Here is a 22,284-nt window from a genome sequence, read left to right on the forward strand (position 1 = left end):
AAAGATTTAAACCTTTAGCTTGGAATTTTCTGCTCCAAAGGCCAGCCCGATGCAAGAAACAATTGTCCACAAAAACTTCTTAAGGATAAGAACATCTCCGTAATCAGCAATTCCCACTGTTCGACATCAAATAACATTATATGTTACAATTCAAAAGTATCAGCCCTGGCACTGAGCTGCAAACAGTTCAAATAGATCACAAACGCACTGCCATTAATCCGAAGATGATTACAACTGTTTACACAATCTCCAGGTTAAAAAGGTAAAGCCTGCATATAAGCCAAGTGGCCCATCAGGCTGGAGCTTATCCCGGTTTCTGCAGCATGAAGCAACTAAGAGTATTTCTACTTCCCCTGGATGGGATGCTAGTCCATCACACCGCTACCACCAGCATCAAGTTTGCCAGTACCCATGGTACTCGCCTGGGTGGAGAGAGGTGCTGTGAGAGTACAGTTTTTTGTCCAAGAACACGACGCAATGTCCCCAATCAGGCCTCAAACTCGTACTGCTCAATCTCACACTCATACCATAAATAAGTAGTGTGTATCGGTGAAAATGTCAAAAATGAGCAAAGAAAGTGTGCTGAGGCACTATTTTTCTTATTCCAATGAAGAAGCTGAAATGACACACATCATACTTTCTAAAAGATGACATAAAAAGAGAGCAGCCCTGGTTTAATTATTAGTGGAAAGCTGAACCAGAAAGTCTAACAAGGAACAATGGTTACAATTTCTGTATTTCTTGGTCTACTGTTGTTTTTTCTTGTGATATGGGGCTGGGGGCTCTTCAATTTAGTCAAAATTTCTTTTGGTTTTCTTATTAATTCATCCCAAACCCTGGCAGCCCTATATTAGACCCTCAGTTTTATACTACTCTTTCTACCTGTAAAACCTTACCTCTTCTAGGAAAAGCCTTCCATACGATTTGACATTAACATCAATCACATTTGGACCATACATTTTCTGTCTTAAAACATGAAGGTGGAACAAGAAATACATGTTAATAAAAAGGCCATGTACTCTTAACTGTAAGAAAATGATTCACGTAATTACAACACTTAACTACAAGGCCCCTACTAGAATGTTCTCTTTAAGCACTGAGGTAGAGTTAAGAACCTAGGGTCTTTTCTACTAAAGACAGTCAGCTTAGGTGGGTGTGGTTCACGGAAAGTGAGGAAACCTGTAGGACTTAATTGATCTACGCTTTAATACCATGAAAGCCCTATAAGCAATATAGACACTTAGATCACAGCAACTATTTATCTATGTTTCTTCATCTTTACTTTAGTACATTTTATTTGACTAGCTGGTCTTTAGGTAGTCCATAAGGTAAGAAAATGTCATGAAAGTCAGTCTTAAAGTACTGAAGCTGTTGACCCTAACACTGAAGTGAACTCCATTGCTTTGTTTCACCTGTTTATTTGTAACATATCCATTTTCTCAGTTGATTATGTACTCATTCAGCAAACCCAGTTTGCACTGAGATTCTACTTAGACAACTGTGTAGGCATCATCACTCATCATTACATGTGATCACAAACTTCACTGCAAGAGCATATTTGATCTTGGCAAACTTTGTGCATATCACAGATATGATATCCTCCCTTAGCTAGTAGAAGCAAAATATTCAGATATCCCTTTGAAGTACAAACTTTGATGATAGAATGGTCACGTACAAGTTGATCATCAGTCCATGTGTAGGGTCAGTAGGTTTAAGAATTCATTCAACTGGGCAGTTGGAGAAAACCCGCCTCTAACTGGCTGCATGGAATAAGTTTCTTGTCAGGACATTATATTTTCGTTATAATTCAGATTTCTTGTTTGGAGAAGTAAATTGTCAGCAACTGGGATACAGCACAAGACAAACACAAATTTAAGCGAGAAGGATTTCCTTGAATGATTTCACTTGTTTAATACTGTAATGCACCACAGTCCTCAGATGTAATTTTGTCAGATATAAACTTCCAAACATCGTAACCATTCAATAAATTAAGTCAAGAAGAAGTTGGGATACGAAAGATTATTGACATATAAACAACCCTGCCAAGATTTAGGTCTGTGCGATTTTTCATTCGCGCATTATTCGGAAAAGTGTTTCACTCAATTTTATAGAGCTTTGCATAGAGTCGACATGTTTGTTTCCCTCCCAGGGATACAAACATGGTGGCCATAAAGAAACAGAAACATCTGTCATTGCATTTTGCCATTGAAACCAAAAGTTATTACTCTAGAGCTCCGACAAATTGAAATATTGATACTTCTTCCATAGCAAGAACTCTTATGTTAGCAAAAACTTGAGTAATAACTCATCTTTTGACCTAGTCAAGAACCTTATCAGGCTGCCATTTTAATGTCACGCAATGCATAAACTTGGAAAATCAGACATTCTCTATTACATAAGGAGGAACCCTGTCAGGCTTAAACGTTGCAAAACATCAAGTTATTAGAGGGTCTTACATCCGATGAAACTAAAACTTCAGAAGGATTGGAAATTTATTATTTTGGAAAAAGATGATGACACATGAAAACCAGCAAGACATGGCATCCTTGCACTGAGGGAATTGCAAAAAAACTATGGCAAAGTTTTGAAAACAATACAAAATAGTGCTGTTCATCCTCAGCAAAAATAGAAGAAAAAAAAGATCCTTCATACTGGCCAGATTTCAACCAGTGACCCTAAGACGGTAGACTAACACTGCACCCCTGTGTCCTACCAAGTGAGCTATAGAGGTGTCACACGAAGACATAATGCAATTATTAACTGTTTAACAATTATGCATACAGATTCTCTTATACAATATTGTTAGTTACTCAGCTATAAAGAATTTAATCCAAAAACAAAATGGATAATTTTAAGGTCACTGATACAGAGGTGAGGTCTGCTAAATTTCAGATCTATAGCTGATACTCAAGCTAAAAAAATATATTTGTTTAACCCATTGACTCCCAGAACTTTTTGCCAAAAACGCATTTTTTGGACATTTTGGAGATTTTCAGGCTGGATATGGGCCAAATTAGCTCCAATCTACTCAAAAAGGCATTTGCAACATGGCAGCATGCTTTTCTTTCCACTAGCATCGCATTTTATGACATGTTTGCACACAGATCAAAATTTACCTACGTCTTTAGGCTTTTCATTTGTTTTAATTTTTTTTGCCTTTCCTTTTTCTCCTTTTCTTATCTTTTTGCTGCAGTGATTGACCTTCTATTGGACTTGCTTCCAGTTCAAAAAAGTCTGAGAAAGCATCATCGAGATGGGCAGTTTTTACCCTGGAGTAGCCATGTGTAGTCACAGGAAATTTTGCTCTGAGTTTTTCACTCAAATTTCTCAGCATTTTCGTGCATATTTCAGGCTCCATTGAGCCGATCACTCTGATTTGAGTATCATTGGAAAGATCTTTTCCGCCTTGTATCGGTGTATACCAATATTCAATAGGCTGTCGGTTTCAAACCATTTGGTAGTAGAAGCATAGCGTATAATTGAAACAATGATCAGTCAATATAATATGAAGTATGTAGTTCGAAATCTGCAAAGTAATGCAAAATTGTCTATTTATGATCTTCAGATAACAGAAAGAAATACAAAAGAATATTTACCAGACAGCCTTCAGATAATGTCTTATCACATTTTTTTCTGTGTCAATTGGCCAGTGATACAGTAATTAGGCAATTATTGTTTGTCACATTATGGGTGCGTAATTATGTGAAATTATAATCAATGACGATACACTCCTGCAGAAGTTGAGTATAGATGATGCCAATTTTAGTCAAAGCTGATGACGTCAGAAGTGGAACAAAGGCCAAGGCTCATCATGGGTGGTTACGGGCAGCACAGGAGTCAATGGGTTAATTACAGAGCATGTACAGTACCGTGCAAAAGTAATTTCTGGGGGGGGGGGTACCCCACGAGTTGATTTCGTTCTCTTCAAAGGCCTTCGCAACTCTTGACATATGCTTTGGATCGTTGTCCTGCATGAATCTGTGGTTCGGTAGAGTGTCACGAAGGAAAAGGATCAGCGTGCTTTCTAAGGTACTGCAGTATAAGCTAGCCTCCATAATGCCTTCAGAGATGCAGATCTTTGTTGCCCCGTGTCTGCTGATGCCAGCCCACACATGAAGCTTCAAAGGGTGTTTTGGTCTGGGTTTCCTCTTCGCAGGTTCATCGATCTTTCGGTAACAAGTCCGGCGAAACTGTTCAAGGGAGATAGAACTTTCATCGCTGAAAACAACATTGTCAAACGTGTCTCCAGTGTTGATCACTTGCTGGGCAAACTCCAACCTCTTTGCTTTGTTTGCTTCGCAAATCATCTGGCAGTATCGGGTGTTTTGGAGAGTCCAGCCTTGCTCTTTGTGGTATCTTTGGACTGTAGAGGAATGGACCATGACACCACGCCTGGTAAGCCTTTTCTGGATCTGGCGGCTGGTTGTTTCATCATTTGTTCGCATCTGAACTTCGATGAAGGATTTACCGGCCTCATTCAGCTTTCTTGGGTGACCTGACCTGGCGCTGTTCTTGATGGATCCAGTAAGTTTCACTTTGCTGACTATTCTTGCAACACTTGGATAACTGACCGGGAGACCTTCAAACCGTAATTGCTTGAAAATTGCGACAGGTTGAAGACCGCATTCAGTAAGAGCTTGAATTCGTTCTCGTGTATAGTTGGATGCCTTCACCATGATTGCTTACTGAGTAATGATTGCTATGCGAAATCTTACCAAATAAATGCAGTGTAGGTTGCCATGCTTATGCCACCATCAGTTGTCGTACGAGCCAGTCACAAGAATTTTATTGTTAGTTGAAAGCCTCACGTGAAAAGCTCGACAATTCGAATGACCTACGTGTATACCGTGTGAACAGGTGAATGACCTTTTGAAAAATCAAATTGCTCATCGAAAATTTGCATGAAACTTTAACACATTCAACGAAAAGTTGAGCGACTTTTCAAGCGGCCTTTCGCCAACATCACTGATATTTCGAAGATGTTAAAACAATAGTGTCATCGAAAATTCGTGGACAATTTGTTCAAGTTTCGTTTCCTTTGAAAATTCGCTTTTTTTCACCACTGTTTGTCGAAATACATCGAAATTCGTTGAAATTCGCTTTCATTACTTTTGCACAGTACTGTATGAGAAGGCCATTACAGAAAATGTATGGGCATGTTCCCATAATTGCGAATTACTCAGCTATAAATAATTCAATCCAAAAAGAAAATGAACAGTTTCAAATTCAACAATGCAGAGATGATGTCTGCTAACTTTCAGATCTATGGGTCAAATATTCAAGCTATAAGAAATTTATTTGTTAAATTACAGACCATGTATGGGAATGCCATTACAGAGAATGTATGGGCACATTGCACATAATAATATTGCGAATTTCTAGGCTCTAAATGATTCACTCCAAAAACAAAACAATAGTCTTAAAACAGAACACTTTTCACAAAATATCAGAAGAAAAGGTTTAATATTCGACCTATATGAATTATTTAATTATTTAATTTCACTCATTTTATCTTCTGTTTGTGTAATTATTGCCTTTCAGTTTTGGTAACAAATTCTCATAGATAGCAAGATTCATCATTCAATATTTGTATTTTGGATCATGTTTTCTGTCCACTCATGATTGGTGCAAATGGCCTTAGTTGATATTCATTGTTTCACCATTTCTGTCCTGTCATCTGATTGGTCATACAGTGCATCATTCCATACCTCTTTTGAACTTCATCTTGTGACAGTCCAGATGAATACCGATAAAACTGTTCTGGATAAGTACCATCATCAAGGCCCCTAACCAAAAATGATCAAACAGTTTCACTTTCATAACATCTAAAAAGCAACTGTCTCAGGGTTCCAGTTAGATTTTTAAGGCAGAGAGTCAATAAGGAATTTCAGTGTGTCAATTCCCCTGATCTGACCAAATCATTACCAATTGTCTTTCAATTTGTTGGGCCATGTAGTTGATTTTGCCGGTTTTTGACTTGAGACCCCTCACTTAACTGGAACTCTGCTATCTATAATTTTTGCAAATTGAGTGGCATAGGGGAAAAACCTATTTTTCCCACTTTTGCTGACAAGTATTTTATCATAGTGGGGCGCCACAACTAGTAACATTTGTGAAAGCCACCAGGCTCTAAACGTTTGGTTTCTCTGTCTACCTAACCATACAGCTGGATACACAATGCAAAGAGGGAGAAAATGCAGGATACAAATCACAGACTTAATTCAGTCCTCTTGAGACTGGTTCAGAATTGAGTTCATGACTTAACATGGATATGGAAGCAATGTCAGAATCAGAGTCAGAAGAGCCAGAGTCCTGACTAACCAAGTGCAACTTCTCTGTTTACTCACAAACCCCTGAACCCCTCAAGTGATTCACCTTTCCACTTACAGTACACCCTTTATCCCACACAGGATGCAATTCCTTGTAGATGGGTTGTAGTACTCCAAGGTGCAGGGCGACCATCCCCTATCTGAAGCATCCCCAGGTGGCAAGTAGGGGAATGACCTCCAAATATGGTGGCTTACTGTGAATAAAGCACATGCCAAATAGGCAGCCAAACAGCAGTGGTCATATCAGGGAGGAGAGGGTTTTGGGTCGCAATTACATCCCCAAGCAAAAGCTCTATGTGCCCCAAGACATGGTCATCTATAGGCAAAACAGGGCCGCCTCAAAAGCCCTTGGAAGCCAGTTGGTGAGACAATAAATCACATAGGAAAGGGAAACTCTAATTTCAAACCTAGACAGGTGGAGCTAATTAGCACTGACACTGCAGTCATGTAAGGGAAGGAAGCCCTAAAAGAAAACCCTGCCCCCCCCCCCCCCCCCAAACCAGGTTGGAGGCTGGGCTGAGGGCTGATAACCTATTACAGAAACCAGAAACAGAGCTAATTTGAGTCTTGATTGCAATATGGCTACCACTCTCTTCAATTGAGAGATTATGACACGTGAGGACCAAAGCTGAGAGGATGCCCTTGAGCCAAATTGGCCACTAGTGCAACCAAATAACATCAAGAAGATGGAACCTATGAATACTGTACAGAAGTGGGAACATTGCTTAGGTGGGGAGAGAATTGGCCACTGGAGGTATTGACATCATGGGAATTAGTGAAACATACTGTATGGAACAAGGGTAGAAAGAGAGGACAACCAAAGACCACCTGGAGGTGTACGGTAAGGAAAGAAAGGAACAAAGTGGGCTGCAAATCTTGGACCAAAAGTACAAAGAGCAGCAGCAGACAGAGGACAACAGAGGCACTCTGTAGAGGTTTTATGTGGCACCTAGTCACAAAAGAGGTGGGTTCAGGTACAGGTACAGGGTTGTAGTACTCTCGGAGGTTTGGCATGTACCTATATACTTCTTCAACTTGAGTTTTCTGTCCTGTGGCAATTGTTGTTGAGCATCCTCATTCTTGATTCCAAGGACTATGAATTTGCACTTATCAGAAATTAAGGGCTGTCAGGTAAGCAACAAAGCTTTCTCACACTTTGTGGTTCCTTTGGTTCAACTTTAAACACTCATGTCTTGATGATACAACCAATAGAGGTGGAAGAAAGTAACAAGGCTATGATTGACTTAGCAGACAACAGAGTACCCAGCATTGATGAAAGTACTTTTAAGGGGAATGATCAGTACTACCACAAGTTGAAACAATCGCTCATTATCACAATATCAGAGGCTAAGGAAAGTAACTGAAGGACTTTCCCCAGTCTAACAGCTAGCAGGATCTTTCTTTCTCAAAAAACAGTCAGAGACTTGATTTAAAAATTCAAAGTGCAAAAACCAAAACCACACACTATATAATTTAAGGTGTGAGCTTGGACTCCTCATTACACTGGAGGACTCAGAATTCTCTTACCAAGTGTGCCTGTGTCACTGACAGAAAAATCATCTTCTCAACTATCGCCTCATAGAAATCAAGAGCAAATGATGTCAATGTGCTAGCAGAACTCTGACCAAATACAATGATCCTTCAAATAATGATTTGCACTTATTTCTCAACAAGAAGTATTGACTACTATATGCTTTGTGAATAGGCTGATTTGTGGAATAAAACTTGTATACATTCTTCACTCACTTAAAGGTACCTGCATGCACTTAAAAACCCACTACAATGTATTTTCATACAAACCTTAGAAATTGAAATCTCTCTTGTCCTTCACTCCACATATATCTTAGGTGTCTATGGCAAAAGTACTTTCTTTGTAAAGTCTGTGTAGAGTAAAGAGTATATATGAGAACCAATGACACTACACACCCTAAATAATCATATTTACTGAAAAAAGGTTTGCTCTGAGTGAGATTTGAGCCCACATCCCCCTGCATACTAGTCAGATGTGATATCACCTACACCATCACAACAACCATGCTAGCAACATAGCAATCGAAGAAGAGACTAGGCCATGGACTTTCCTTGAAACTCAACTAATGATCCAGTGAAGGACTGATACATAACCAAAGTCAACTAATATAAGAGGCTGACAACTGAGGATCCAGTTAAGGATACAGGCTATCCATATATACTAGTAGCAATCAAAGATTATGAGTGCATTCGTCTTCTACGCCTGTGATATAACTTAAATAGCTGTCTGTTGCTGAAATCATTATCTTTGTGAAGAGCTGAAATTTTACAGACAGATGTAACATAATGACAAAGTCCACTATTTTTCTGTAGATTACAGTCAAACCTCTATTAAGCAGCCACTCTGGGGGACAAGACAACTGGGACAGCAAGAAGCTGACTGCAGCCGCTCAATACAGGTGGCCATTGAATAGAGGTTTTTATTACAGTGTATAGCTGACAATTTTTTCCAGGATTTTGGCCACTACCTGCCAGATAAAAGTTGGCCGCTTAATAAAGGGCCGCTAATAGAGGTTCGGCTGTATTGTGATTTCCTTGCTTTATTGTTGACACATTGCGGTAAGTCACAAGTTTAATAGGACATTTGCCTTCAAAATTCACGCCAAAATCTCATTTTTACTTTTACTGGTAATTTTAAGCATAAAGGCTAATATTTAAAAGTACACTTGTGTTACATCTAGTATTCTAAGCTGGAAGCACAAATATCAGTTAGCATTTGCACTCGCTTGCCAGTTTATGTGTGGTTTATTGTAAACAAACTCTGTGCAACTGGCAGCTGATTCGAATATTTCTGCTGATGAATAGAAATAGTCAGCATTTACATTGTTGTTCTGGCTTACTCTTATAGATCTTGGCTTCAGAGAACTCTTCCATCGATTCAATTTTGAGCTTTGCTGGATACTGAACTATTCTCACTCATGGAAAAGCCTCAGCGTGCCTTTCCTCACTTCTTTGAATCATGTGTTTTTGGTTTGGCTAAATTCTATTGGCCCTACAAGTCCCTAGAGGTCCCCATAAGGCTTTTTATACACCCCGGTCGGCCTATTTTGCCCTCTTTTTGCAAGTCCACTCTTGGTTTCAGTTCATCCAGTTTTTTCCCCTCCCAACTCCCTTCAGCAACGTTGATGAATTTAACCCAAAACCCTCAGCTTACTCTGCGCCTTAAGCAAATTTTTTTTGGCCCACAACTTACCGTGGAATTCTGAAAGTAACGGTCCCCCCGAAAGTAACGTTAACTTTTTATCTTTCTATTAAATCCTGAAAGTAACAACCCCCCCGAAAGTAATGATCCCCCTGAAAGTAACAGCCCTTTCAAAAATGACAACTCAAAAACAATAAAATCTGTTGTTTTTAATGTAACGCCTGTTTCAAACAGTACGGTAAGTGCTTAGAAATACAACTTGGCAGTGAATTGAATAATTTCCTATTTTATTTATAGCAAATACCAATCAGTGGTCTCTTGTGTGTATTTTCAAAATTGATTCAAAAGCATTGCATAAAATAACTACCGGTGATACGGTACCATACTAGGGTCGTACTACAAATAAAATTGACAAATTGTCTCTATTTGGATCAACTCCAATCAATCAAGCAGTCTTTTAAATATTCGCTCATTTCATCTTTACCAGTACCTGTACTGGTGTTTAACGTAACGTAACTGGAACTGGAAAAACTTTGGGCTATCGATCATGAACTGTATATGGTAGTCTAATCTTCGTCGTGGAACCATATTTGTTCTACATCGCTGGAATGTCCAACTGAATACTTTTCCAGCCCGCTAAGATGAATTAAGTTATCCCATTGCCCTGAAGTGGGCAATGCGATTCCACATTTCTCTAAAGAACGAACAATTGTTTCTCGTAGGCAACGAGAAATTTCTTGCCAAGCTTGACCCGTCCATTTGGTAAAAAAGATCCTTCTCTCACTTGCAGTTAATCTTCCTGTCAGAAACTGATCGGGATTTCGGGTCATGGCTTCTGTTGCCAGGTGATCCACAGCTTTCTTGAATTTGCTGTTGACTGCGACATCCAGGGGCTGAACCTTACTTGTAGCTCCTGGTGGAACTAGCACCAGTGTGGTCTTGCATTCATTTTGGAGGATATCCTTCACCTTCTTCATCGTTTGTGCTTTGTGTTGGTCATACACAAGAAGCCTGGATCTTCTCTCATTTGTGCCGAAGAAGGTACTCTGAGAATTCCACAAATGTCTCACCCAGTATATCATCATTTCTTCATCACACCATGCGTTCACCTGGAATTTTATGACAATGCATGAGTCATACTGTTTCAGTTCTTTATCAGGGATTCGCTTTCCTGTCCTCTTGAATATCAGAAGGGGCTTTATTCGTGGTTCTCCATCTGCGAATACAGTCAGCTGCACAGTACATTGCCGTTTTTCATGGCCACTGCCAGTGGTTCGGGTCCAGACTGTCTTTTCTCCTTTTGTCTCATAAGTCGCCCCTTTTGTGTTAAAGCAAAATTCTAGGGGTGTCTGATCCATGTTGGCGATGTCGCTCAAATCCAAGGACCAATAATGCCATGTTGTTTGTCACTTTGATCTTGCTTTCTCTTGATTACCATTTGGCGAATATATCTGTGAAACTGCTGGATGATTACGCGCAGAGTCTCTGGGTGGCTCTGGGCAACATTTGTTGGTCTTCGAAGAGATACATCAAAACGGGTTTTGAATCAAACAAACCAAAGGTCAGACATTTTAAAGTCTGCATCAGGATATTTTTCTCTCATTATTTCTTTGCATCTGTTTCTGAACCACCACTCTTTGACTTTGATGCCTTTACTTCGTAAATCTTTGAACTCACTGTACAGCTGCTTCTCCATTTCCGGATAAGAAGCCTGCCTACCAGCGCCTGGCTTTCTGGACTTTCTTGGGTCATTCCGCACCTTAAGTTCTTGAGCAATCCAAGGGTTGTAGGTGCTCGACTTCAGATGAACTTTATATCGTTCTTTGAACTCTCTGGCTGCTTTGGCCTTGATTTTTGTACTTCTTATACTAATCGATAAATTCTAGCTTCTGTTCACGAGTCCACTGTTTCCTCTTGTGAAACTGTTGCTTCGGCTGTTCAGCTTGTCCAGTCTTCTGAGTGGCTTCAGAGTTCTGGCTAGCTTCTGAGTTCTGTTTGTCTTCAGAGTTCTGACTGGTGTCTGAGTTCTGGCTAGCGTCTGAGTTCTCGCTGGCGTCTAAGTTCTGGCTGGCTTCTGAATTCTGGCTGGGTTCGGTGTTTTGACTTGCTGGAAACGAATGCGACCCTGGGCATGGTATCATCGTCCTCGTTGTCTCTTTCAGGCCTTTGTAATTGTTGGCATGTCAGGTAAACTTCTACCCATTTCATCGGTCAATACTCGACTTCATTCACCGTTTGAGCTGTTTCAGGAGCACACAACGCACACACAGATACTTTGCATTTCATACACTTATACTTAGTGACTCTTTCACAAACTGAGCATGTTTCCTCCATTATGAATTTTGTTGTGCAAAGGCCTGGGCCAAAGGTCACCTGTACAGCATGTGACTCGATTCCTAAACAAACAATGAACCATTGTGTAACCTTGTGTCACGCATGCGACTCATCTTTGCTCACGCAACAGTTCAGACAGTTATACTGCACGAACGTACCAAATCTAAGTACAACTCCAGACTTTATGGCCGCTGCATTCAAGCATTTCTGTACCATCAAGTCACGGATAAAAGGAGATCATATATAGAGTCGACCCACGAATTAATTCAACATGTGCTTGCTATCCTGAGCCAGAAAATCCTCATTCAGCACATGCCATTGTCGTCAGAATGAAAGATAGCACAACGAATGCAGCAGAGCAAACAGTGGGGCATATTCCCGATTCTCTGGCTGAAGTTCTGTTCAGCCATTCGTGGATGGCAATATTTCTATTAGTTCCAAGATAACTGGACAATCCAGGAGTGCTCCAGAAGGCACTTGGGTCCAAGGAGGAGGACTAGAGATTCCTTGTTTTCACGAAGTTTTCATGAAAAGTGGCCTTCCAGATTTAAAGAAGACATGGAAAGAAAAACTCTCTGCTCTCAAACAAAACGCTGATGGAACAGCCTGAGTGCAGGACTGATCAAAGGACTGATCAAAGGACTGAAACATTTGAACAGTAAATATTTGTGATTTAATTTCATACTTACATATAAGGGCTAATACAGTATGATCAGAGTCAAATAATACAGTATTTAGTTCCCGTATAATATGAATGCTACTTTTCATTGTATTGTACACACGTTCGGCGCCTTTTTTTGTTACAGTATGCTTTGGTAATAAATACATAACGCCTGATCACAGGTTAATACGTAACCTGAATGACCTTTTCATACGTATCATGTAACGTGTCTTCTTTGTGTAAAATGACTGCCCAATTACAAACGTTTTTTAACCATCAGAAAGTAACGGCTACCCAAAAGTAGCGGCTCCTTGGGCCTGCTAAATCCGAAAGTAACAAGGGACGTTACTTTTGGAATTCCACGGTATCCTCATTAAGGCACAGAGTGGCCATTATGTGAGTGTGAATTATTCACTATTTGTGGCCGTTGGAACTAATTAATTCAAGTCAAAAAAAATTGTTTAATGTAGTCAAAATATAACCAATGAAATATAGCTGTTCCCACGGTTATCATCCCAAAGCCAAGAGTTATGTAACAAAAGCATGTCATGTCGCATTCTGACAAAAGAGGCCACTCATGGTCCAGAATCAAAACAACAAACAAGTGATCGCAAACAATCTAAAAAGCAAATCGTCTTGTATACACGTGCTTTGCGATGATGTAATTTGTTTTTGCCTGGCCAAAAAAATATCACTCTAGTCTGCATTGGGACTGCATTCCTTTTTTTGTCAAATGCAATCAGAGTGAAGAACCAGTTCAGAGAAAACTCCAAAAGGTCAAAAACAACGAAAGAAGCCACAAAAGAGAACAAGTTAGCAGATGGACACGAAATGTACAGCACATGGTTTGGCCATGATGTCATTCATTTTTGTCCCTGCTGCAGGGTGGCCAAATTGGTGTCACAAGATCATACCAAGGTGAACCTTCCCATGAAACTTGGCTCAAGTCTGCATTAGGACTGCGTTCTACGAACATAAATATGCAACGAAAGAACCCCTGAGTAGTTAAGGGGGTGCTTATAAGCTCAAAATTCCTATTTTTCATCTGGTAAAGGGTTTAAATGGGTAAAAAGTGGGACAAAAGAGACAGGTTAATAAATTCAAGATGGCAGTGGCAGATGGCTGGAATGTGGAAGAAAATGGGTGGAAAAAATGGAGAAATGGGACAACAAAAGCCACGCATGTGAATTGACTTTTCCCATGGGGTTTCATAAAAGAAAACAAAAGTTAACTTTGGCATCATAATGCTGGGGGTAACCTTGCGATGGACTAGCATCCCATCTAGGGAGGGGTAGAAATACTCCTAGTCGCTTCATGCTACAGAAACTGGGATAAGCTCCGGCCTGATGGGCCACTTGGCTCATATGCAGACTTTATTTTACCTACCTTAGCATCGCAGCTGAGGTGCAGCGATCAATATTGAAACTGGCAAACATGTATTGAACATTATAAAAGTTCAGGGACTGAGCGTGGAAATAATTGGTGCCAAAACAGTTGTCAACCATGATGTCATGTGGACATGGTTCTGTCCAAAAAAGAAATGTAACGAATGATCTCCCAGGCAAGAAAGTAGAAATGCCATTTTTTTACATTGCGTGAGACAATGGTTTTAATTTAACTTCACACATTGTAAATAAGAACCATTCTAGTCTTCAACAAACAAGTACTTAAAGTGAAAGATGATCATAAGAGTTTTCTGCACAGTTACAAGAAATCAGTTCAAGTTTGTTTTCGTAATTGAACTGTATATTATCATTCATGTGTTGATAAAAGAATCATTTGTACTACAACTCTCACCTTGTACCACAACTTTGTCTCACATCCTGTTTACTAGCTCAATTTACTTACATGTACTCATCCATTTACCTTTGTCTTAGGGACATGTGACTGCACCTTTACCACATTTTGATCTCTCAAAGAATTAACCAGCTTGTAAGATATGCTTATAATAGATCAATCAATACCATGCACTCTCATCCCAAAAAGCTTCTTCTAAGGTGTAATTAAGTTGGAACATATTTTTCCTCAAACTAAAATATCTGTGTCTTAATTTCTCTTGTTTACCGAAATTTGACCAATGTTGTTTAGCTCTTGATGACCTTTGATCTGTCTGACGTTTTTTAGTCAATTAATCAATTGCAAGCACCACTGTCCACTCCTTGGGGGGGGGGGGGGGTGGGAGAGCACTCCAAGAAAAATTGTTCACCATATTTGATATCCTATTTATGACCTGACCCTTCAATCAATACCCTGTTTCAGACATGCCTTATAATTAGTTCCCTACTTCAGGCCAAAGTTAAATTGCCATAAACATAATTTGTGAAGGGCTTTTGTTGATGGTCTTATCAATGATGATAAGAAAGTAGCTTCTTCTTAAAAACACATCCATATTAAGACTAGAGTGCAAAAAAACATACCCTAATTATGAACAAAATGGCCAAAATTGATACCCTATTTATGACCAAAACAGCTGAAAACCATACCCTTTGGGGCTGCACATACCTATTTAGCCCATATAAGGGAGTACCCCTCCCCCTGCCAGTTCACTTCCACAGTTCCATCATGTTCTTGAACAAACAAAGATAACTACCAGAGTGTAGCATCAATGGCTGCAGGTGCATTAAGAGAGTTAACTGGGTATGATTTTCAGAAACCTGGTTAAAACTCCCAAATAACTTAACTCAGTTAAAGGTTGGTTACGACAAAACAATGGGGTTATATTTTATGAATGGGCGTGCTGGAATAGGTGAATAAGTGGTGAACTCAATTGACATCATGAGACAAACCAACAAAACGACAGACTTTGAGGACAGTCCTATTTTCTTGATTTTTCTTTGTTTTAGTGTCCTTCAGTTTCTCTACACTCACAGCTAAGGCAGACCCTCTGCCTTCTCATGTGCACAATACACAAATTTCCAAGATAGTTCTTTCGAACAGGATGTTGATTTTACATAGACATCAGAGTGTTCTCCAGCGCTGTCAAATGAATCGTCCTCCAATTTGAGGTTTGAGGAAATCACCAGGAATCCTAATATGCATGACTTTTATACCCAACAATCTATAGAGAGCACTTCGGAATGAACATTGAGTCCTTTCAAGCAGTTTGTGCATTCTTTCTCCATTTGTGACAAAAAGAAACACTCCCTTCCCAGCATCGTTCTATTATATCAATAGAGAAGCATGGATTGTTTGAAACCCGCTTTTGTAATATAACTGTTCGAACTGTTGTTACCACTAATTAGAAATAACCCAGTTAACTCTCATAGTGTGTCCACAGCCATTAATAACTGCTAAATTGACTTGGCCAGATTCAAAAGATAAAAAGTAAACATTACACAGAGCACCAAACAAAAGAGGAAAAAGAATAAAACAATCATTCCTGGTTTCTGTCCACACCATCCTTGAGAATGTTCCCTCTAGGCTCTGATAAGATAAAGGGAATTTATACAAGTAGATAAATGGATCATTTAGAATATGCAGCAATGCTGTGCTCTAGCAGTGTCTGATGGCCTCGGGCAACCGGCTTCCATCTTTGGGTAAGAAGAAAAAATACCGAGTCATCCAGCTGGCCAACCTCCTTTTCAAAATTTAACCTAGAGATGAAGACAGCCTAACAATAATTTGTCTTTCCCATTTTGATTTCTCATGTTGTATTGAAGTTTACAAGGCAAAATGGCTCAATTCAGAATGTTTAACTCCGTCTGTGAAGTCAAGACATCGGTGGTTCAATGGCTCAGCTTGATGTGTATGTTTAACACTGGCCTGCAGTGATACAGACAACAGTTTCCTTGTATACTTGGTGAAACATCGACATAAAGTCTTCTTAGTTCTCATGGTTTGTATAATGTGCAGGAAAAGTCCTTAATTGAAGTAGAATGTGGAATAAATTATCAGTAGCAGCGGGAAAAAAGACTGTTTCCTCAAACATAAACAATTTTAACTAAAAAGGTGTAAATTTTGTCTTTTTTTGTGGACATTTGACAACAGTATTGCAAAAAATTACATGTAAACCCCTCATCGTTGGAATCTGTACATAAGATACATGCCCTAGAAACAATACAAGACATTTTTATTTGGGGGTCAATCAGTTAATGTTAATGTTATTAGATAATTTTAATTAATTAATCAATTACTAATTAATTTTCGTTTTTCTTTGTTTTCATTCAGGCCACCAAGCTTGACTTCTGGGCACCCTAGCCTACAAGGCTGGCTGCCCGAAGGGCTCTCTAGAATTTTTCCTAAGGCACAGCCTTGTAATTAGAACATGATTAAAAGAGCCATTAGCCAACCTTGTCTCCAGGGCCTTCTCCTCAACAATTTTCAAAATGGCGGCTAATCGTCAAGGAGAAGGCCCTGGGGATGAGATTGAGCCATTAGCTATTCAAAATTTCGAACATTATTACTTGATTGACACCCTAACAAACACTGTAATGGTACTAAGGGTATTCAAATTATGCCTAATTGAAAGGCTGCGGACAAGAATGTCCCCTGGATTTTTCAGTCATTTTTGAAAGTGCTCAAAAATAGCTGAATTTTGGCATGTGGGCTTTGTTTCACCTGAGAAACATCGCTCTGAAGTTTTTTTCACTGGGTTGCACTTGGTTCTCGAGAAATAACGTATACAAAAAAGGCACACAGGTTGGAAAAACTGAGTGGTTTATTGCATATGCACCATCTCGAAAACAAAGCAAACTTAGGCGTGAAAACTACGAGACATTGCTTAACATACCTGAACAAAACTGCATGCAAAATTTCGAACATTTTCAACAAAGTTCACTTTTGATTAATATACCTAATGCCCTCTTCCTGCTGAGTCCTTCAAACAAACGAAGCCAGGCCTTTGTTATGATAAACAGAGCTGATCCTTTGTTAAAATAGCCAAGCCAAGCCTTTGTTATAAGTCGAAGTCTCGCCTCGGCTTATTATAACAAAGGATCGGCCTGCTGTGACCACAAGGACTTTGATTTCACTTAGAAACCAGCAAAATGTCAATTTCATGCAACGTATATAAGCTCAATTTTGTTGATTTCAGGTCAAAAGTGGTTAAAATATTGACTCACGTTAACGCGTGATGGCAAGGATGTTGATTTCTCTTAAAAACCAGCAAAATGTCAATTTCACGCAACATATAAGCTCAAAAATGTTGATTTTAGGTCAAAAAAGGTTTAAATGTTGATTTCACATTAATGCAAGAGGGCAAGGATGTTGATTTCTCTTTGAAACCAGCATTACGTCAATTTCACACAGTGTAATAAGCTCAAAAAAATTAATGTTGATTTTAGGTCAAAAAAGTTTTAAATGTTGATTTCACATTAACGTGTGACGGCAAGGATGTTGACTTCTCTTAGAAACCAGCAACATGTCAATTTCACGCAACATCTAAGCTCAAAAATGTCAATTTCAGGTCTACATAGGTAGAAATGTTGATTTCACGTTAATGCGTGACAGAAAGGATGCTGATTACACTTAGAAAACACCACTATGTTAATTTCACGCAACGTATAAGCTCAAAAATGTTGATTTCAGGTCTAAATAGGTAAAAATGTTGATTTCATGTTAACGCGTGACGGCAAGGATGTTCATTTCACTTAGAAAACAGTGAAATGTTGTTTTCATCAGAACGCGTGACCACAGAGATGCTCATTTCACATAAGGTAAGTAAAATGCTCAAGGCTCCTGTAGTTAGGGTTTAAGTTAATTAGGATTAGAGATTAGTCCAACATTATTCAGCAGGGTTAGGGCTTCGGTTTTGGTTTGTTTAGGCAACTAGCAACACTTACAGTCACCATAGGTTGATTTCCCTACTAAATAGTCAAGTTTGTTAGTTGCACTATAAAAAAATAAAAATAATAAAAAATAATTTAATAACAATAACAATAAAAACCAGGACTCTTATGCCACGTTCAGTCAGCTGATAAACATCGAAACTACCTTGTCGAACTAGGATAGTCAAACCAAATACAGCAATCAATGTAGATGTCACTACTAAACAGTCAAAGAAAAGGGCCTATAGAGCGTTTTGATTGTCACGCAATAAAAAATATCAAAAACCATTCAGTAGATAAGGTCAAGAAATTGTGATATTACAGAAGATAAATGAAGAAGACAGTTCTCCAAGTTTAAGGTGTGTGCATTGTCCCAAAGATGAGACATTCGTCGAAATGTTCCATGCAAATTTACAGAGCCTAGTATGAAGCCACCATGTTGGTGTTCTGTGGTACACCAATATGGCGGCCGGAAAATAGTGTTAACATCTGGAACTTACTTTGGTTATCTGGGACAATGATTATCTGCACTGAACAAATAAACATTAAATAAGCACTCTTCCAAATACAGCAATGTCTTAAATGGCCAAAAATCACGAGATAAATACATATTTTCGACAAACGTGATCATAGCTTTATATCATGCACCACCATAACGTCTGCAGAACGTGATCGCAATGCATGCCAGGAAGGGTCTTTAAACCTTGTGCGCGGGAAAACATGGCGGTCAATACAAGACATATTTTATGAGTCTAAAACCAGTTCTCGTTTTCCAAACTTTGACACTAGCAATGCTTGGCAAATGGGCCACAACTCACGGGAGGGTATTTCTCTCGGGAAAGAACTGCTCTTGGACTAACACGAATGCCGATAACACGATAACACGATAACACGATTACAGTATATCAGCTGCCTTTGAAGTCTCAGAACACAGTTTGATTCTTTAAAACGTGCTGATGACTTACGGGTTTATCAAGGCCTTATGATGCCTCTCAACCACCAGGCAGGCATACAAGGTACTTTAAAACGATGCTTAAGATATTAGTTGACAGAGCTCTAATGCGGCACATCTCGTTTTTGTTCAATGGTATTTTGTTTGATGCTCGATCAATTCACGTTTTGAGTTCACATCACAATAACCGATGTAAACAATCTGTTCCTAGATTTCCGCTCTATATACTATTTTCCTTTGACTTCAAGACAGCTACGATTCTGTGCAATGCAACATAAACAGTCTGCCTGTTTGCTGTTCAACAAAATAATGTTTCTTTTGTTTTTCATTCAACAAAAGATCTCCAAAAGATGCTGCTTGGAAAACTGAGTTTTTTGCATACGTTATTTCTCGAGAACGAAGAGCACCCCAGCAAAAAAAAAACTTTTGAGCAATGTTTCTCAGGTAAAACGAAGCCCACATGCCAAAATTCAGCTATTTTTGAGCACTTTCAAAATGGCCAAAAAATCTAGGGGACATTCTTGCCCATGGCCTTTCAATTGAGATACACGTTAGACAGAATTCTATGAGAGATGCATTTACAGTTTAGACAAGAATTTGAGGGAAAGAAGAACAATGGCCTCTCATAGGGAACTACAAGAAACTAGGTAAGAATTAATCCTTTACTACAAATGGAAGTTGTCTGCAAAGTCTTATTCCAGGCTGGACGCTTATCAACTTTTATTGCCTTTGAGTTGGGCGCTTATTGAGATGAGTGCTAATTCGAAGTTAGGCACTTATTCAAATAAATAGAAGGGTAATCCTTGTTTGTTCCAGAATGTGATGGAACTCTGGAAGTGGACCCCTAAGGGGAGTATTCCCTTATATGGGGTATATGGGTATGTGCGGCCCCAAAGGGTATGATTTTTCAGCCGTTTTGGTCGTAAGTAGGGTATCTATTGTGGCCATTTTGGTCTTAATTAGGGTATGATTTTTGCATTCTAGTCTTAATATCGTTATGTTTTTAAGAAAAAGCTACTTTTTCATTATTGTTGATAAGATCATCAACAAAAGCCCTTCACAAATTACATTTATGGCAATTTAACACTGGCCTGAACTAGAGAACTATAATTATAAGGCATGTCTTAAACAGGGTATTGATTGAAGGATCAAGTCATAAGTAGGGTATTGAATTTTTGGTCGTCATAAATAGGGTGGGGAAAATCGCATAATTATTTTAGGAAGTAGGCCATACACCCCACCCAATTTTTGTGGGTTGTGCAATATATTGCATAATCCCATAAAACCAGTGACTATCTTGTGGGTTTGAGGATGTGAGGTCACCTCACCTCACCTCACCTGACAGATCTTTGTGAGCATGAGTAGTGAGAGGTAGACTGTGTACTAGTGTTTTGCATGGTTGTTTTCAAGTTAAGGCCACCATTGCTATATTTGTAGTGCATAGTCGTTGCCAGCTCTAGTCATATTGCGTTGTCGCATTGTTATTTGCCCTGCTTTGTCTGGATTTGATTGCAGTTTTCAAGGTAAATTATTTTCCATTTTTCAATTGCTGTGTCATGCTGCTTTGTTGTTGGAAATTAACTGCACTGTCCTCAAGAAGAGCTTAGAGATGCCTTGTTTATTTTTTGTTTTCTCATTCAGGTGTTGCTGAGCACATTTTCTTGGTGATTTAATAGGAGTTGTTTTGCTCATGCAAGCCAGCATATCCAGGCTCAGCTTGTGCAGTTTACACCGAAGCTAATATGCTTTCGCAAGCCCACATTCATTGGCTTGACATTTGTTGCAGATTGGACTACACAAGCTTTCACAAACCAGTATCTCACAAGTATTTCACAAGTATCTATAAAGCCAGTATTTCTCGGCTTGAACTATCAGTTCACATTGCACCAAACACTGAAAGAGTCATTACTTGTTAGATAAAGATTGATACTGGCTGCAAGTCTGGGAACATCAATTGAACTATACCAGTTCAGTATTGGCTATCACATCAATTTTGTCAAAGCCAAGGATGCCTTATCACTTGTTCGGGGATGATTTTGGAATTATGATGCTTATGATGTTTTATTTAAATGTGTTTTACTTGCATTAAGTTTTTTATGCTATTTCTGCTTACTAGTAAATAAAATGTTAGAAATCAGTGAATGAGTAAATAATACAGGTGCTTATATCATTTTCGACATCATGTAACCATGCATGTTGCATTTTAAAAGACTGAAACTTTCATTGTTTGCTTTTTGGTCAGAGTTCACTGACAGTAAATTAAAACTAACAAACGGAACTTAGCATTGACGATAGCGTCATATTTGACGGTAGTATTGAGAGGTACAGGCTGAGCTTGAATTACAAAATTCTGCAAACCAAAGTGAATTTCCCTTCAGACGAGCAAGAAGATTTTCAGGAAAGCAAATCGAATGGGAGCTTTAAAATTGCCTACGGGCCAAAATTTAACCTTGTTCTTTTGTTTTTAATGTGGTGATGCTGTGAATAAAATCCAACCTGCGGTGTTGCCGTGATCTCAAACCCTTCAGTGTGCGATGTTGGTGTTTTTCAAACTATGGTGTGTGGTGAAATAAAATTACTTGACGTGCTATGGTTTCTTGTTTGACCTTTCTCATACCTACTTTAGCATGTAAACTTTGTTAATCTGTACTAATTTATGACAACCATGCACCACTGTGTTTTTAAAATTTGTAACAAAATACAGACCAACACCATCTTGTTTTAAATCTTCAATATGCTACAGCTGCCAATCCAAAGCTGTTGTTATTTTAAAATACATAACTTGACAATTAACTTGACCTCTGCCAAGATGCACCCGGAACTCAGCCTTCAGGAAACACGTGGAAGCCATGAACGAGGACAGAGAGGCTATTCCTGACAATCCCGGATATGTCCAGGATTGAATGCTAATGAGATTCAAATTTCTTATGATAAGCATCACAAAGTGTCCTCATTGGTAAAAAGTCACCAAAACACACACATTTCTGTCAAATATAAAGTAAAAATAACAAATAACCCTGCCAAATATGAAGTACTAATTAAACAATGCTTGCGTTCAATCCTGGACATGA

General features: G+C 39.0%; 1 protein-coding gene across 1 annotated transcript in view; it reads right to left on the reverse strand.

Annotated features, from left to right (window-relative positions):
• LOC145482660 (polyamine-transporting ATPase 13A3-like) overlaps positions 1-22,284 on the reverse strand; it is a 177,731-nt gene that overhangs the window by 123,613 nt on the left and 31,834 nt on the right. The window contains exons 7-9 of the mRNA XM_081461266.1: positions 8,130-8,209; positions 5,709-5,786; positions 897-966 (exon numbers count right to left, since the gene is read on the reverse strand). Coding sequence (XP_081317392.1) covers positions 897-966; positions 5,709-5,786; positions 8,130-8,209 — 228 coding nt within the window. The remainder of the gene's footprint in view (positions 1-896; positions 967-5,708; positions 5,787-8,129; positions 8,210-22,284) is intronic.

Source organism: Orbicella franksi, chromosome 3, assembly GCF_964199315.1.
Source record: "Orbicella franksi chromosome 3, jaOrbFran1.1, whole genome shotgun sequence".
NCBI classification, from domain to species: domain Eukaryota; kingdom Metazoa; phylum Cnidaria; class Anthozoa; order Scleractinia; family Merulinidae; genus Orbicella; species Orbicella franksi.